Consider the following 16444-nt stretch of genomic DNA (forward strand, 5'->3'; position numbering starts at 1 on the left):
ACCGACAGCATCCCCACCACCTTGGCGCCTCCCCGACCGCCTGAAAGAAGCAAAAGTCCTCCAGTACAAGCGCATGTTTTCACGGTTGGCAGATGAACTTTGTATAGCTCTGACACGACGCGCTATTGAGATTTGAACACATCTGGGAGCTATTGACGAGCATCGCAATTAAATTTACAATAGATGGCATTGTCTACCAGAACCATTTGATGTAGACCTGCTCCTTCTAGATTAGCCTCTACCCCTGCACGACTGGCTAATCGACTTTCGGCTATCTCCAGGTGTCGATCAGACATGGGAAATTCGTGGGGCCGCAAATCCCCATATTGAGATGTTAAACACAAGGGTGAGTCGTGAATGAAGGATGTCTGGGCAGATAGATGACACTCCTCTAACAAAATGCACTATTTCGGAACTTCAACAAAGATGGGAACAAAATCCAAGGCGCACTCTGTTCTCGGTTGAAAAGAAGCAAAGCTCTACGCTTGCTCACTGGACGCCACCAAACGGATGCTATCTTCCGACGATTGTTCGGTCGCGCGCGTCGTTGGGAAAAGGACTGTAAGCGAAGGCTACCTGGACATGTTTCCGGTGAGTACATCTTTGCGGTGTGTTCATCTTTGCGGTGAGTGTCGTACTATTCTTCCACGTCACGCTCAATCTGATCTATCCACACTGTTCACTGCTAAAGCGTTCCCAACGCATACCTAGTACTCTGATAACGCATACCGACTGTCTAACGATTGAAGATCTGTCTTCGTACCGGCCCCAGTGTCTTCCAAACGCCGATCTGAATCTGGCCGACCAATTCTCTCAGCACATCCACCTTGCCATTCCCGTAGCAAAACATCATAAGCGCCCTTCGGATCATTCCGCTTCGATAGTGACTATTCGTCATATTGGTCTACCGGATGGAGTGTGGGACGTAATTTGACACTCTGCGGTACAATGGCTCTTGGATCTTGCACACCATCCGTCGGAAGAGCAGCAATCGTGGAAGGCCGTTTCGGTATACTTTGCAGCCATTTGTGCTAAGTACTGAGCGTTAAGTCCGCTCTACTTCAAGCGATTCGATATATTTCTTCTCCTTCTGAACATGGTCCGCTTCAATTTGACTGCTTGAGTACCAGATATTGGACGTGAATCCGACAAGGAACAAGATATCTGGATCTTCGGCATCCTTCCGTTTCGGTCCAAATGCCGCATCGAACCAAAGACACGCGCCCTCGGACCCCGACAGAGCGCGACCCTCGCATTCGAAAATCGTCTCCCGCAAGCTTTGAGCGTATTGGGAGACCTTGACGATGAGCTGCTCGATAGTGATGGCTTTCCCATCGGAATTCTCGATGAGCAGAGGCGGTGGGGGTGGATTGTCATCGTACCTCTCCCAGCACTCCCAAGCTTCGACCATATCAAATGCAATACACATCCGTGAACGCGGTACTTCGGTAACAGCTTCATCAGCTAGAGGGTGCTTTGGATCCACCAGCATTGGCCGCCAGCTCGGCTCGCCCTCTTCATTGGAGTCGATGATTAGAACGGTAGATGGTGGGGCGAGTAGGTCCCAACGTAGGCGGTCTAGAGCACTTGTGTGCAAGAGGCTCTCCTCCTCACGAGGAACCTCTTCAGAAAGGAGGCGGAAATTTCTACTTGCCTCGGCGAAATCTATCGACCCTGGCGCCATGTGGACTGTATTTGTAGGGTCACTTAACAGATGATCTTTGAACAGCCGTTCTCTCCTCACCCAATGTTCCCTGAACTCTTCCGCTGAACTCGAGACGGAGGACATGAAGTTGAGAGGAAAGACGTCTTCCGTCCCTCCCCCATTCCAGCCCCGCAATCCATGATTGGAATAATAGTAGAGGCAACGGCTCTCCTTCTCCGCCGCCAAGCTCACATCTTCGATCTCGTCAATCATCTCTCGCAAGCTTTCCGCGTACGCTGAAACTTGAGTGACAAATTGCTCGACAGTGATTGCTCGTCCGTCTGTGTTGTGAATGTGTAGAGGTGGTGGGCTCTCGTCCATCATGCCCAAGCACTTCCAGTAGTGAATCATGACGAAAATGACACGGATATCAAAAGTCGGTCGTGCGGTCACTGGTTCTTCGGCAAGAGGATGCTTAGGGTTAATTAACAGGGTTTTCCAGCATAGCTCGCCGGCTTCGTTGAGGTCGACGACTTCCACTGTCGATAGCGGGGCGAGGACGTTCCATCTCAGACGGTCTAAAACTTCTGTCCTCAGGCTAACATCGTCGTCTTTGGGTATGCTTTGCAAAGGCAGTGTATCAGAAGAGCTTCTGCTCTCATCAGCTGCGTCGTGGTAGGCTTGCGATACTGCCTGGCCTGGATCGAAGGTTCCCTCGCCGGAAGTGACTGGTGAATTCATCCCGAACTCGCAGCGTCTTACTAGAGGTTTTCGGACAGAATCCTGTGTTGAGAGGGGAGGTTGACGAAGAAGCATGGGACATGCGAGTGCGTCCACGAGATTGCGTCCCTTAATCTAAATTCCGGCAGAATATCGTCCTTCGCCAAGGTGGCGTGGTCGGAAGAATGCCGCCCGCGCAATACCTACGACATGTGACCTTCGATGGTACCATCGACAATCGTACCTCGGGACCGACTGCCAAAGCAGGTTCCAGGGTGCTACATGTACCCTAGCTTGACATCGGCGTCAGCTTTGCGGATGCCTGAGGAACTCTGCACCACGCCCAAAACGAGGTCACTGCGCATACTTGAAATACTCACAATGCAATATCTGTTTCATTTCGAAAGGGTGACGAAAACCGGGGCGGTAGAATTGATCTCATGTTACTCAAGGTCATCGCAAATTGGATGGAGACCTCTCAATGCCGGGAGCGCTGCTAACATCACTGGCTGGTGATGCCGAACTTTTGTTTCATAGTCGCCCAAGGACTTGGCTTCTTCCCAACACGTGTCAAAAACACTGCAACACAGAAAGTGGGAAATCGCTGTTGCGACGCATACTCTTCTGAGACTACAACTAAACGAAAAGGATAATAGAACAGACGGAGAATTGGGCTTAAACTCCGTATCTTCATCAACGAATGCAACGACTTGCGTTGATTAGCTCCAATCCCATTGTGTGCACATAATGAGACACTTTACAGAGGCTACAAACAGCTACAGCAATGTATAAGCGAGGCTCCAGATGGATGAGAGGTCCCTCACACGCAACCAACGAAGCTTTTGCCGGCAAATGTGGAGCTTAAGCCTAAAGTCTGGCGTCTCCTAGCCACGCGAATGTGCTATATGTCCCAGTTGACAGGATGGCGAATGCTGCTTGATGCAGGCTCGATGAGTTCCTTTGGCACCCACTCCGTCTGTCGGTCTTCGCGAAACGCGTCGGCAATTAGGTACTGCGGCCTGGTAACGTGTCCGCAAACCGAAAGCGGCATCGGGATGGCTGCGACGGCTTCATGGGCTTCAGTGGAAGGCTCCAAGTACGCCGCTCTGAGGACCCGTTCTTGATGAGCTCGATCATTGACCCAATCTTGCCCCATCGTCTTACTGTCCAACAGCATGACAAAACGTGGGCTCCCCGGAACACGCCATATGTCTTCCTGCCAGTGGCCACTTGAAACTTTAGCCTTCAGACTCGCGGCCTGTGCTAGCCATGCCGAAAGAACACGAGGTGCATACTTGATCAAGGCAGCTAAGACCTGGCCAACCTTGACACCCTCATCGTTTCGTAAGCGCACTAGGAGCTCCTTCTTTGAAGTCTCGCAATGTTCTCTATACCCTCGATATCCTAGAGTAGTGTTTGCGCAGTGATATATTCCCACAACCTGACACGGAGGTTGAATGAGAAACATGGATCCCAGGAAATCTGTGAGGCCCCTGGAAAATGGTGGGTCTAGAACATGCGCAGTTTCGTGAGAATTGCACTGCCGAAGCCCGATCTCAATTCGACCGCTCACATAGCTGAGGCGTGACGGGAACAAAGCAGAAGTGTGGATTCAGATCAAATTGACTGAAGTCGAGCCAGTATCAATCTAGATTGCGTGAGGTCGGCTGGTCTTGTATCATGTAATATGTGGATGTAATGGCGACGTGTTGGGCATCATCTAGGTGGTCGAGGACAGTGGAGAACGCTGGCGGTAAACTGGGGGCCTGCGTGTAACGAGCTGGAAAATACAGTATCTTTTTGTTGACATGCTCTTGGGGCCATTTGTCCCGTGGAGCGCAGCCACGCTCCACACGCTGCATGGTCTGGCTGACGATGTGGCTGAATGCATCGAGTTCTTGCTGCGTTGGCGCGATCCAAGTCTCTGCGGAGTCATCCACTTTACTGCCGTATTCGACAGGGACATGACCCGGCTGTACATTCCAGAAGGTGGGACCATTCCAACTTCCAATGACTGACTTTGCTGAACGTCGCCAACCAGAAGAAACGTACCATGCTGATAATTGCGATGCGGGACCCACGAACATTAAGATCTTATCGAGAAGCTCGGGTATGCGCAGCGCTCGGTGTCCAGAAGCGGCCGACGTGGGGCGATGCACTCGTGCAATTTGCGTGCTCCATGCCCCCGGCTTGAACTGCGAGATGCGAGCATCAATATGCTTTATAACGTCGCTTCTCCATTGCGCAAGTATTCGTTGTTCATCATCAGGATAATCTGGTTGGATCTTCGCCCGGGTGTTGTGTCTTTCTCGGCCACCCGCCAGCCGTCCTAGATGGCGTAGATATTGACTGCCACGACCTGGCGATGAGTCTGGGAAGTGGATAGCGGACAGGAGCTGTTGGTCGAATTCAGCGCTCATGACTCGGGAGGTTGTGTGCATATAGCGAGTTGCGTCTCTGTAGAAGGTACAATACTATCGGTTAGGGTGGAAGAGTCAAATAGCGCAATATTTAGAGGACTTTATCATAAGGCCAGGTCTCTGTTGCCTAAAGTTGATTGCCCAGTGGGTCTTTGTGCCACACAAGACAGACCAGGTGTCTGATTTGGGTTGTACAACTTGTAATTCGATGGGTGTGTTCAGTGTGGTAATGAAGGCAGCTGTACCTAGGTACCATGAGTGCGTCACAAGACAGAATCCGAACAGACCTTTTTCGGACGTGTCAAGGCGCCAACACCATAGATCCACGGGCGGTTCGCGGACTCTCCACACTTCCCAACGCCCCGCAAAGCACTCGTCTACTCCGTGAATCAACTCCACTGCGGCGCCAGAACCTTCTCAAAAACTCGTCTGTAACCTGCAGATTATTGTCTACACCCCATCATCGCCTATCACACCGCCAGAAATCCATAGAGCAGACGTTCTGGGCGGCGCGTCGTGAGCACAACCCCCCTTTCTCATGTCGATGATCTGCTGGGGTCTCTGTTGCGATGCTCCCGGAGGAAACGGACCTGGGTTTAGGATGGGGCCGAGAGGGTTATCTTTGAAAGCTAGAGACTCGATCTCACAGCCTCGCGCAATGTCGGTGTCGGAGACCTCCCGCAGAATGATTGTCATACTAATGAGTATTGATGGAAAAGGAGGATATCGTTGCAGGTGATGTGAAGAGTGGATGCTCTGGTTGCGCGGCTGACTGAGCGCCTTAATAGGGCAGGTGCCTCTTGAGTGTCGCCCTTACGCCCTTTTCGTGTCACGTTGCGGAGCGAGCGATACGGCAGCTCAAGTCTGCTGCACTGAGTCTGACACGAGTGGTACACCGCGGAGGAAAGCAGGACGCATGGATGCGCTCCACACGAAAATGGCCTTGGTTGTGTCTTTCTACAGAAGACAGTTTCGTCGAAGCTACTCCATGTCAGATCAACTCCTCACAGGAGTGCACACTTCTACTTGCGAGACCAGAGGGGGGTTACAGCTTTGCCGGGCGGCAGCTGAGCGTGTTGAAGAGGTCTATCCGATCATGAAAGGGGCTCTTACTCACATAGGGCCTCTTCAGCGGCTTAATGTCTGTGTAGAAAGGCAGCAAGAGGTCGCTTCACCCTGCGCGATCGAATCGGCTGTGCTGTAACCTGTTGCGGCTGCCGTGCTGCCGATGGCCTTCCTTGCTCCTTCGACCCGTGATCAGAGTCGGCCTCAATGCCACTACGGAGTTCACTGTCGTGTGAGAGAGTCACACTGGAAAATGAGATTTTTGCTCCCGACCTAATCAGTGAACAGAGCTGCAGGCGTTTTGGAATGATGGCTTGTGTAACGACGTTTGGCAGCGGCATGTGCAGTCTCGGAAGGGGCGACCGACTGTGCTGATTACATAACATGATTATTGCATCATGATGGATTATAGCTATCCATGACCTAGGTACACCTACGTGTACGATTCTTTCCTCGTACCTATTTATAGTAAACCCCTAGCCCTCTACAAGACGTAGCAGCTTTGTGCCTTTAGCGACAGACAGCTTGCTTCCATATACCGAATGAGGGCAATCGCTACTTCGAATATCTTTTCTGATCTTGCAGTCCGATCATTTGACTGCATATGGACCGTTCGGAATCATGATGAGTTGTCTTCCATGTCTAGGTACTCCGCGAGCCAAGTAAGGTCACGTGATGGTACTAACGGCACGGCTCCGGTCTAGTGACTAGAGAAGATGCTGATAAAGGGCTCCCATCAGTGCATTCGTGAATACCAGAAGAGAATACAAGCCATGTCAACATAGAAAAATAGCCCCACTAGAAAAGCTACACGTAAAGCGGGAAATGCCGTTAGCGAGCCGTGCACATCGGGTACATCAACCGCGAGCGAGCAGAAACGAGGAAAGCCGAATGCAAAAAACCGATGACGAGATCCTGCACAATTTACCCAAGATATAGTTCAGATAAGCCTCATGGAAACAAGACCTAGCTAGCTACATGTAAGTCCCACTAAACCCAGTCTCGGTACAAACAGACCGAGGAAGCAAGTAACGACAATGAAAGAAGCAACGTTACGAACCCCCTGTTCCCCCTTTTGTTCTTTCCCACCTCCCTCTTCAGGTGTATGTAGCCATCACCACTATTACCAAGAGCTAGGTACCAAACATTACATATCCTACACACCGCCGAACTCGGAGCGACCGAACAAAAAGAAGGAAGTTGATCAAAACGCCGGAGCGTGTCAAATCTCACACCAACAGCACCAAAGCAATCGCGATCCAGCATACCGCCATTACTCATCAGCCTGCACTACGGGTACTAGCGCGAGGCCCGAGCTTACCCTTCCGCGGACCTCTCTCTCCCTCTTTCCTCCCCACTCAAATATCGTGAGAAAGAGAACCGGCACACCGGCGTTTTGGCAGCGAAAAGTAACGCACAGACGCTCATGGGCAAAACTGTGAAATGGCATGGCAGCGGATGACGCGGATCGAGGATGGTTGATCTAGATTTGCGATGCTTGCTGTGTAACTTTGAGGCTTGTGTGTCGTGTGCGAGACGGGAAGGGTTCTAGAATTTCGCGAGGGGCATGGGTTGCAGGTTTTTTGCTTGGACTGGTTATAGTGAAGGATATGCATATGTGGCTATGTGGGTGGGAAAGTTTGTGCCTTTTTGCACTGTCCTTTTGCATTCTGCGTTTCCGCTTGTTTAGCTAGCTGTCTGTTGCTCTCGGGTATAACGGCGTTGCCAGAGTTTGGTCCATGTGCGTGTGTGTGTGGGTGTGCAGAAAGCGTTGGGGCTACTATGGCAAGCTCGGAAGCGATGGATGGGGATGAGGCTTTTCAGAATTTCGTCCGGAGATGCGCGGGTTGCTGGGCTTGGCTTTGGGCGCGATCCTTGTTCTACGTACCTGGGTGCTCTGCAAAATCTGAGAGGACTACCGAGGGAGCTTGGGATGCTGCTCACTTGAGCATGTGCAAGGACACGTGGAGGTAGCGTAAAGTTTACGTTTTACCATGACGATTCTTGGAGGCATGTCGCAGATGTCTAGCGTCGGTCGTTTTGTACGGACCTTGAACCTTGTAGTCGTGATGGCGACTTTCCTACCTGAGCATTGATTGTGGCCAGGGCCTTCTACTACCGACGGAGGAGTGGGCTGATCATGGTGCTCCTCCACGTTGTGTCTGCCCAGCAGCCGTTTTATAGGTTGCGGCCAGGTAACCCGTCAAGGTGGGTATCCCTACCCGGAGACACTAGACGCAAGTAAGGGCCAGAACGAGAACGAAGAGGTCGAGAACCTCCGTGCGACGACCCTGCCAGCCCCGAAAGGGCCGATCAAGATAAAGTCAAGTTCTGCATGTACGAAATATGGACAAATTGAAAAGACCATGAGCAGGGGCTGCGGTTCAAGTACAACCGGGGTTTGCGCGCAAAACACAGGACAAGTCCGAGCGAGATGATGCAGGAGAGTATGTTACATTACGAATGAGAGTAATAAGAATACAGAAATGGATAACTCCAATGAAACTACGGTGACAAGAGAACGATGTGGGAAGGAGAGCATACTCAATTACCCACACGGATCCAAGCACTAGCTTCGTATCCTACGTGTTTCTTGATCTCGTCTTGCCTATTAGAAGATCATGTCATCGTCAAGTTTTCGTTCCTCGGTGATAAAAGATGGCAGAAGCGAATGGATGTAGAAGAGCTCAATCTAGCGCCCACTGCCCGGCAGTGGAGGGCCCGACAAAATTCTTCCAATTGTAACAAAGAGGCGCATCGTTACCTCTCAAGCTCCAAGTCGTCCTAACCGAGTTCAACGGTAAACGAGCGTCGGGTACGTACATCAAGTGCTATGCAATGAGCCCGATTGAGGCCTGACACATGCCTAGAATGTTCGCATCTGGGGCATCATGCCGGTGGCTACACCGGGCGGCATTACCGGTGCACCGGCAGCCGACGGGCCCATTCGATGAAACATCTGGACCAGGCGCTCTCCAACACTGGGTTCGAGTTCTGTGCCATCCCTCGCAATCTTGACTTCGCGATTCGCATTCCATGGGTTGCGGAGGCCACGAGTGCGGTAAAATGGTAGGCGGTTCGTAGAGACCCACTCAATTTTGAAAGGCTTGCCCCAGCTCTGCGGAACGGCTGAGGTGTCGGCTTCAGTTTGTTGCGGCGCATCGTCTCTCTCAGTCTTGTCGTCATTGTCTTGTGCTTCTTCTTCGCCGTCTGTTTCGGGTAGCTCTGCCTCCCAGAAAATTGTGCCGCGCGCAGAATCGTCAATGATCCTTCCTCGCGGCGCCCATTCCGTTGCCGGAGTAGCGATCGCCTTTGGCACATCCGTCGCGTCTACGATGGCTTCGGACTTTGGTGCCGAGCCTATGGTGGGAGACCCATCTTCAAGGATTTGCGACGCCATGCGTGCGTAGCCGAAGTACTCGCCCGACTTGTTCGCGGAGAAGATGAGGTAAACATTTTCAGCAGACTAGATTCTGTCAGTCAACGGTCTTGAATGTGGAGAGGATTGTGCGCTCACCTGGAAAGCCTTGTTCAAGACATCTTCGTTGTGAGACTGTGTGGCCCAGATACCGTTCCGAACACTGAGCTCCAGGTCTTGTAGCGTGAGGCTTTTCACGATGAAGTATTTTGTGGCAATGTCCGCAGATGATTTAACATCTTCAACGCTTTTGTGCGATGGCGAGTCAACTGCGTCTTCGGTGGGAGCATCGGTGACATTGTCCGGTGTCGGTGTCGTCGCTCGAGAAGCATTCTTTTGCTGGCCTATCATGGCTGAAGGCGCCGTGGGCACCCCTGATGCCGGAGCAGAGCTGCGTCGAAGGCGGCAGACTAAACGTACGCCGCTGAAGCGTGAGTCGTGGAATCTGTGCATTGCGGCCGTGCAAGATGCTTCTGTGCGGTAGTTGACGAATGCACAGTTGCTCTTAGAAATCAAGAACAGACTTTCAATATCCTTGGTAGCATCGCGGGAGAAGTGGTCCTTCAAAGCGACTATCGTAGTCCCAGGTGGGAGGTTACCAACCCAAAGTGCGTGCCCAGATTGTTTGGGTTTGCGAGGCGGTCCACGAGGTATGGAGCTCACTGGCCCGGGACGAGGCATGCCTATAATGTCATCAGTAGCTGTACGCACCATTTTGCGACGTAAGACCTGCACAATAGCAGGTCGCGGACTTTGCTTACCTGAAGACTGCGCGAACTGTACGCCGTATGGAGACATGATTGAGCTTGAGTCGCCCATGTAGTTTCCAGTAGCCATTCGAACACCAGGGAAGCCTCCATCACCATGCGAATAATCCGCAACATGACCTTGCATACCCGTGTTCGTCGAGCTGGCTTTCCTTTCGTACATTTGGCTCTGAGCACCAAACCCAGGATTGAATTGCCCCTGTTGTCCGTATGGTGCCGGATAATACATGTACTGCGAAGCCTGCTGATAGTTTTGGTAGGGCGACTGCATTGGCGCCACGCCTGCTAGACGAGGCTGGTTTGTCGGGTAGGAAGGATAGGCGTTGTACTGTGAGCCTTGTTGAGACATAAAGTGTTGTTGAGGGAGACCTGTAGCGAACCCAGGTCCATAGGAGGCATGAGCGGGCATGTTACCGGGCATTTGTAGGTTCTGCCCAAGCTGGTATGCCACAGCTGAGGTGGATGCGCCGGACAGGGAGCGTGGTACTTGCGGGTTCATCGGAGTATTGTCGTTTGCGCCGTAGTTGGGCAATGCGCCTGTCATTGCGCCCATATTAAGTGGTGAAGTACCGTGTTCTTGGGATTGATAGGTTCCGTTCGCGTGCGTTGATGAGCGATGGTCGGGTCGCAATTGACCTTGGGGTAGACTGCTAAGTTGAGAGTAGAACGGATCGTTGCTGTCGGGAGATTTGAGAGACGTGGGAAACGAATTCGAATTGTTTCCGTCACGCGCGAGGCTGGCTGTCGTGTTGTCCATGGTTTGAGACCGTGGACCGGGAGGTAGATCGCCCATGTGTGGCTCGTAAACGACAGGAAGTGGCACCCACTGTTGGACCCAAACGAAAGCCATGTTAGTCCATGTTACAACTAATACAACGAGTCCTAGAAAAACGAATGTGTAAAGGCCCGACTCAACCAAATTTTCCGAACATAGGAGAATACAACGTACCTAATTCTATATCAACGTATCCTTGAAGGGATGTGGCAAGCCGGAAAGGACGATACCCGAAAGTAAGTCGCTTCGTAGGAGAGACAACGATCAAGGTTTGCCAGTGGGTAAGGGAGGCTGTGAGGTGATCGCATGTAAAAAAAGATGCCGGCAGTAGGAGAAACCGTTTGAGGGAAGATGAACGGCTTCGGTTGATGTACTACCTGGAGAAGGAGCTCGCTTAAGGCGGAACGAAGATGATGGTCAGAATTACACGACCACTCAGACGGCAGAAGCGAGCTTTCAAAGCCTTATGAGGTTGGGGACGGCGCAACGGCAGGGACCGCAATGGGCAAGCGTACGTGCGGCAGATAGTAAGAGCTAGGGTCGCAGAGATGGGCTCATTGACTAGCTTAGTAGAAACGGGAAGGCCGCCAGAGGGTTCTCGCGAGCTTTCTGCTTCACTCGCCGCTGGCCGCAGATGCTAGCACGAGCCTGATTGGCTGTCGGCAGGCTGCCCGTGGCTGACAGGATCGATGTGGAGTGACAGGGCCTGAACCGATGCTTTGGAGGCGAAGTGATCACCAAAAGCCCAGCAAGGAGAAGATTGGGTGCCTGAGTCAAGGGAATGTTAGAAAACAAGTGTTGCGGACGTGGTATATCATCGGACGTGGCGAGTGATACCGTTTCTAGAATGCTATGGGCCGATGGCGCTGATCCTAGACTATCTTACCAAAGCTTAGCGGGCCCTTCCTAGCAATCTCCGGCAGGCGCAAATTTAGTGTTTGTTCTGTATACCGAAACGCAAGCTGGTGCTGGCGCCAATTTGTCGAGTGAAAACCTGCGTGGAAAGTAGAAGAAAGTATTGAACTACGAAAGTGCTGAGAGACCATGGTACCAGGGGGTCTGCTAGCACCGGCTTGTATAGTGACAGCATCGCCTAGATCAAGATCATGAAGTAATTCGGCGCCGTCCATAGGAACGGGCCCAACATGCATGCGAGTTGGCGGACCAATCGAGGAGGCTGTATGGATAGTGGAGCAGACGCGACATGCACGAACTGAGCCGCCCAGAAGACTCCGGCCCTCTAGGAAGCAGGGTGAAGCCATGGATGCCGCGTGGACGTGATTAGGGCGTCACGATAATGACCAGGCATGGAGCCAGCCCAGGGAGCTGACAGGGGACCCGGTAAAAGCATCTTGCGGCGTTGTTGAGTGGTGGTAGGCTGGCTCGGCGGTGGTACTCCCCTGGTGACCCTGCGGCGGGAGTGCGTCGAAACGAGGATGGAAGAAAGATGGAGCGGGCAGCTATGGCTGTGGGACCTATACAGGCCTAGCGCCACAGCGCCTGGACAGTGGGCCTCGAGATGACAGCGTTCGCTTCCATGAACGCGAACACGCCGGCGCAAGCCAAAGCTTGACAAGTCTGCACTTGGTTTGGTTCGGCACGCTGCTCGGCAGACGGCTGAAATGAATGGCCCGAAAACCGTTTGCTCAAACATGCAAAGTGGTTCTGGCCTGCGAGTGAGGCCGGTTCGCCACAGTCGGAGTGACCGCTCCATGTCAGTGATCTTCCGCCACAGCACAGCCACCACACTTGTTCCCGCGTGGTCATGATCGACACCCGGGCGAGCAATGAATCGAACGTCTGTCCCGTCCGCCGGGGTGCAAGAATGACGGTGGCGTTACAAGAATAGATCCGCAGATCATGAGCTTATTCAATTCATCTCAACTGACGTCTGCTCACTTGGAGAGTTGTTGTCTTGCTCGCATCGGCTGGGTAGCTACGAATGCTGAGATGGGACAGAACTTTGGCCTAATGCAAGATTGCCATGCCAAAATTGCCATGTTCCGTGCAGCCGATGCATGCATTTCCGGCCGCAAGCAGCATGGGAAATGTTAAGCCTTCGCGATACTGCCCACATTACCGCAGTGGCGCTGGTAGCATCCGTTGCAGGGTCCAGCACAGATCCATCACCATCGAATCAGCGGCCGGTCGCAAACGCGGACGTTGGCACTACCCTACATGGAGCCTCTTCGTATTCAAGAACCCGGCTGGAACCTTGCGGGGCTCCAAGTGCGTGGTGCATAGCAGCTCTGTTGCGAGTACACGTCGGATACAGGCGGTAGGTCCGAATAACGTCGTTCCCGTGGCCACTCGTTACGCATTGCATCGCGTAGCATGCAGCAACGAAGCGACTGAGGCTGTGAATGATGATCCTTCAATAATGTATCCCCTGTGTCAAGAAATCTTGTACCGATAAACTGCCCAGGACACATGTGCCTCGCCCCTGGCGATCCGTCATCACCCCACATCTCGGGTCTTGCACGTGGTCGGTAAAGCTGGACCCTTGCGAGCGCAAAAATCAATTGCTCCGTCATGAATAGTCTAAGAACAGCTGACACGGCTTGTAAACACAAATCACAACTAGCTTACGGAGATGCACACGTTGCTGCAGGGTCATGCATACGATCGCGATCTCTACATTCGCGAGCCCTGCACGGCGACGCAATCTCGAAACTATGTGGTGTCATTTTGCCACACAAAGTACGTTTTCGTAGTCAATGTTGGCGCAAAAAGGTGAGCCCCAGGGGATTTGCGCACATGCACCTACGTTTCAGAACGCTGGAAGATGCAAAGTACACATCGGCTGCTCCGAGATGCTCATGCTCACAGCGCGTAGACATGCTGCCTGCGCAGTCGACACAAACCGCACACCTCTAATGCACGTCTCGGAACAAAAGCCAATGAGGGTATAAACCACGGAACCCAATCGGATGTCCCTCCAATAGCAAAACCCCAGTGACATATCGAATGCTTGCACTTGGCCATTCCCCTGTCTGCGCACAGCCTGTGGTTCGCGCTATTCAAGTGAAGCAGTAGCGTGGGGCTGGCTCAGCATATTTGTCAACCCTCCAACAACTAATGGGTATCCAGCGAAAGCTTCAACGGGCTACAAATTCGCTGAGGAACTCTTCGATGTACTGGAAGTAGCGCGGTTCTGCGACGGTGTCGTTGTGGCTTCCGTTGGGTAGCTCCTTCCAGACTTTTGGCGCTTTGCAGACGTCGAATAACTTGGTCATATGCGAAGGTCTGTCGAACAGTTAGCAAAAAAAACCCAACCGGAACACCATGTCTATGGGAATACGCGGCTTACGGGATGATTTCATCCTTGAGACCGCTGAGGAACAGGATAGGTATCTTGGAAATCTTGGGAAGTGTCTCTTCAGTCGGCCAGATCTGGTGGCAGAGCGGAGTCAGGAAGCGGGCGGGAGGGAAGGCACTACTCCAAGTTAGTGATGGTATGTACAGCCGATTGAAGGTACCCACGTCGGTATGAGTTTCTTGATCGAAGTAAAGGTGTTCTCCAGGATGATGCCGGAGATGTCGCCTTCCCTCTGGTTACGAGCAGCCAATCCGACGGCAACTGCACCGCCAATACTTTGACCGTAGACGACAATCTTGGTGTCCCGAAGTTCGTGTCTCTGCCGGATGTAATCCAAGCCAGTCTGCGCATCGATCATGAGCCCCTTTTCGTTGGGATTGCCAGAGGATAGACCGTAGCCGCGGTATTGCAACATCAACACATTGCACCGGAGTTCGTTCTCGAGTATCTTTGCGATGGGAAGTCGGTAGCCAATGTTGCCAGCGTTGCCGTGGAACATGAGGACCGTTACGTTGCGCGCATGCTGCTTGTTGGCTCGGATGAAGAAGGCGCTCAGAGATTCGCCATCGGGTGTGGGGATGAACAGCTCCTCATAGTCTGTTATGGCGAACTGGGAAGGCCTGGGGACGTTGGTGCGGGCGTCAGGAGGGAAGGCTCGGGGGTATATGATTTCACTGCCAGAGTTAGCCAAACGCAAGATGGGGATTGCAAGGATGACGTACTTTTGTTTGAAGTAGAGGAGGCCACTGAGCAGCGCGGCGACACCAGAGGACGCTAGAATCGGCACTTTCAGGTAGGAGATGAAGGTGTCGAGAGCCGAAGCCATGCTCCCTGGTCGCACTTCGGGATCGGTGGGGCGTAGGATTGATCTGGGTTCAGGGGCCGAGCGACTTCGTGGGAACAGCTGCCTAGGTGAGGGAGAGCGAGAAGGAATAGAAGACTCGACCATTCGGAGCGACAGTCGCGACAAGGCAGTTGAGGTTCCAGCGCGCAACCGCCTGAACGCGAGCCCTCGAGGGTGTCGCATGGTGCAGCCGGCCACTAAGACCAGTAGCGTAATGCCAAGGAATATCAGCCGCGTAGAGTCGAGCTGCCTGCACCACCACTATAGCAACAACCCACCCCACAGCTTCTCTCGCCCGCCCCATACGCCGCTCCCACCTATCGTCTCCCCGGAACTTCTTTCTGCCTCACCAACCAGCTCACCTCGCAATGATGATGTCAACGGGCATGTTGGGAGAAGGTACATTCGCCGCTACAAACAAGTCGACTACGGAAGCTCACACCGCGCAGATGGCATTCACGTCGACATGAACCACCTCAAGAAGGGAGAGGTCAAGTAAGACACCACACTTATCAGAGCGCTGCAGGATTGCTAACAACCATTGTAGCCTCGGAACATCCATGTTTGTCTTTCCTGAACCGCTGCCTCTCGGTCTCTAACAGTGCTCAGCATGGCCATCAACTTCAAGGACGGTGTCATATTAGCCGCCGACAGCAGAACAACGACCGGAGCCTACATCGCGAACCGAGTCACCGACAAGCTCACACAAGTCCACGACACCATCTGGTGTTGCAGATCTGGATCCGCAGCAGACACACAGGCCGTCGCAGACATTGTTCAATACCACCTCGGCATGTACGGTACCACCAACGACGAGCCACCCACGACGCAGACGGCGGCAGCCATCTTCCAAGAACTGTGCTACTCCAACAAGGACCAACTCTCGTGAGTAAGTGATGACCGCGCGACCATCAGTCACTGACGTACATGCAGCGCTGGACTCATCATTGCCGGATGGGACCACCGACACGGCGGCCAAGTATACTCGATCCCTCTCGGCGGCTCCCTGCACAAGCAATCATACGCGATTGGTGGCTCGGGTTCGACGTACATCTACGGATACTGCGACGCGAACTGGAAGGAGAACATGAGCGAGGAGGAAGGCATCAAGTTCGTCAAGGGCGCACTCTCAGAAGCTATCAAGTGGGACGGCAGCTCGGGCGGTGTGATTCGCATGGTGGTGCTCACAGGCAAGGGTGCGCAGAGGCATCTATACCTGCCAGACCAGAACTACGAGGGGCCAGGCAAGCAGTAGGACTCGTCATGACATGATACCTGAACGATCTGTATGAATTAAAAGAAAGCAAGTTAGCTAGCATCATCTACACAGGAACTTGGGCCACGAGCGTGGGATGGACCGCAGCCACGGGCCAATCAACTGTCAGCATTGCCCCATTCGTCACCGGCCTTTTCTTGGCTCCTCTCCCTCTGGTTCTGTGCAGCATTTTACGTGGCGCGACGTGCCGAGGTG

At 52.9% G+C, this 16444-nt stretch overlaps 4 protein-coding genes across 4 annotated transcripts; 1 reads left to right on the forward strand and 3 right to left on the reverse strand.

Annotated features, from left to right (window-relative positions):
* Positions 1-1045: 1045 nt before the first annotated feature.
* Positions 1046-2386, reverse strand: J4E92_007949 (uncharacterized protein; the record flags this gene model as incomplete). The annotated part of the gene is made up of 1 exon (XM_051499309.1): positions 1046-2386. One exon carries the CDS (start codon positions 2384-2386, stop codon positions 1046-1048), a length of 1341 nt encoding a protein of 446 aa, XP_051350558.1.
* Positions 2387-8716: 6330 nt separating this feature from the next.
* On the reverse strand, positions 8717-10579 carry J4E92_007950 (uncharacterized protein; the record flags this gene model as incomplete). The annotated part of the gene is made up of 3 exons (XM_051499310.1): positions 8717-9316; positions 9368-9951; positions 10030-10579. The coding sequence occupies 3 exons, from the start codon at positions 10577-10579 to the stop codon at positions 8717-8719; spliced, it is 1734 nt and encodes a 577-aa protein (XP_051350559.1).
* Positions 10580-13908: 3329 nt separating this feature from the next.
* J4E92_007951 (uncharacterized protein) lies at positions 13909-15078 on the reverse strand (the record flags this gene model as incomplete). Its single annotated transcript, XM_051499311.1, has 4 exons — positions 13909-14056; positions 14121-14246; positions 14294-14803; positions 14852-15078. The coding sequence occupies 4 exons, from the start codon at positions 15076-15078 to the stop codon at positions 13909-13911; spliced, it is 1011 nt and encodes a 336-aa protein (XP_051350560.1).
* Positions 15079-15341: 263 nt separating this feature from the next.
* On the forward strand, positions 15342-16228 carry PRE3 (Proteasome subunit beta type-1; the record flags this gene model as incomplete). The annotated part of the gene is made up of 4 exons (XM_051499312.1): positions 15342-15372; positions 15423-15468; positions 15583-15858; positions 15907-16228. The coding sequence occupies 4 exons, from the start codon at positions 15342-15344 to the stop codon at positions 16226-16228; spliced, it is 675 nt and encodes a 224-aa protein (XP_051350561.1).
* Positions 16229-16444: the final 216 nt, after the last annotated feature.

This window comes from Alternaria infectoria, assembly GCF_024043175.1.
Source record: "Alternaria infectoria strain BMP 0036 chromosome Unknown scaffold_14, whole genome shotgun sequence".
Classification (NCBI taxonomy): Eukaryota; Fungi; Ascomycota; class Dothideomycetes; order Pleosporales; family Pleosporaceae; genus Alternaria; species Alternaria infectoria.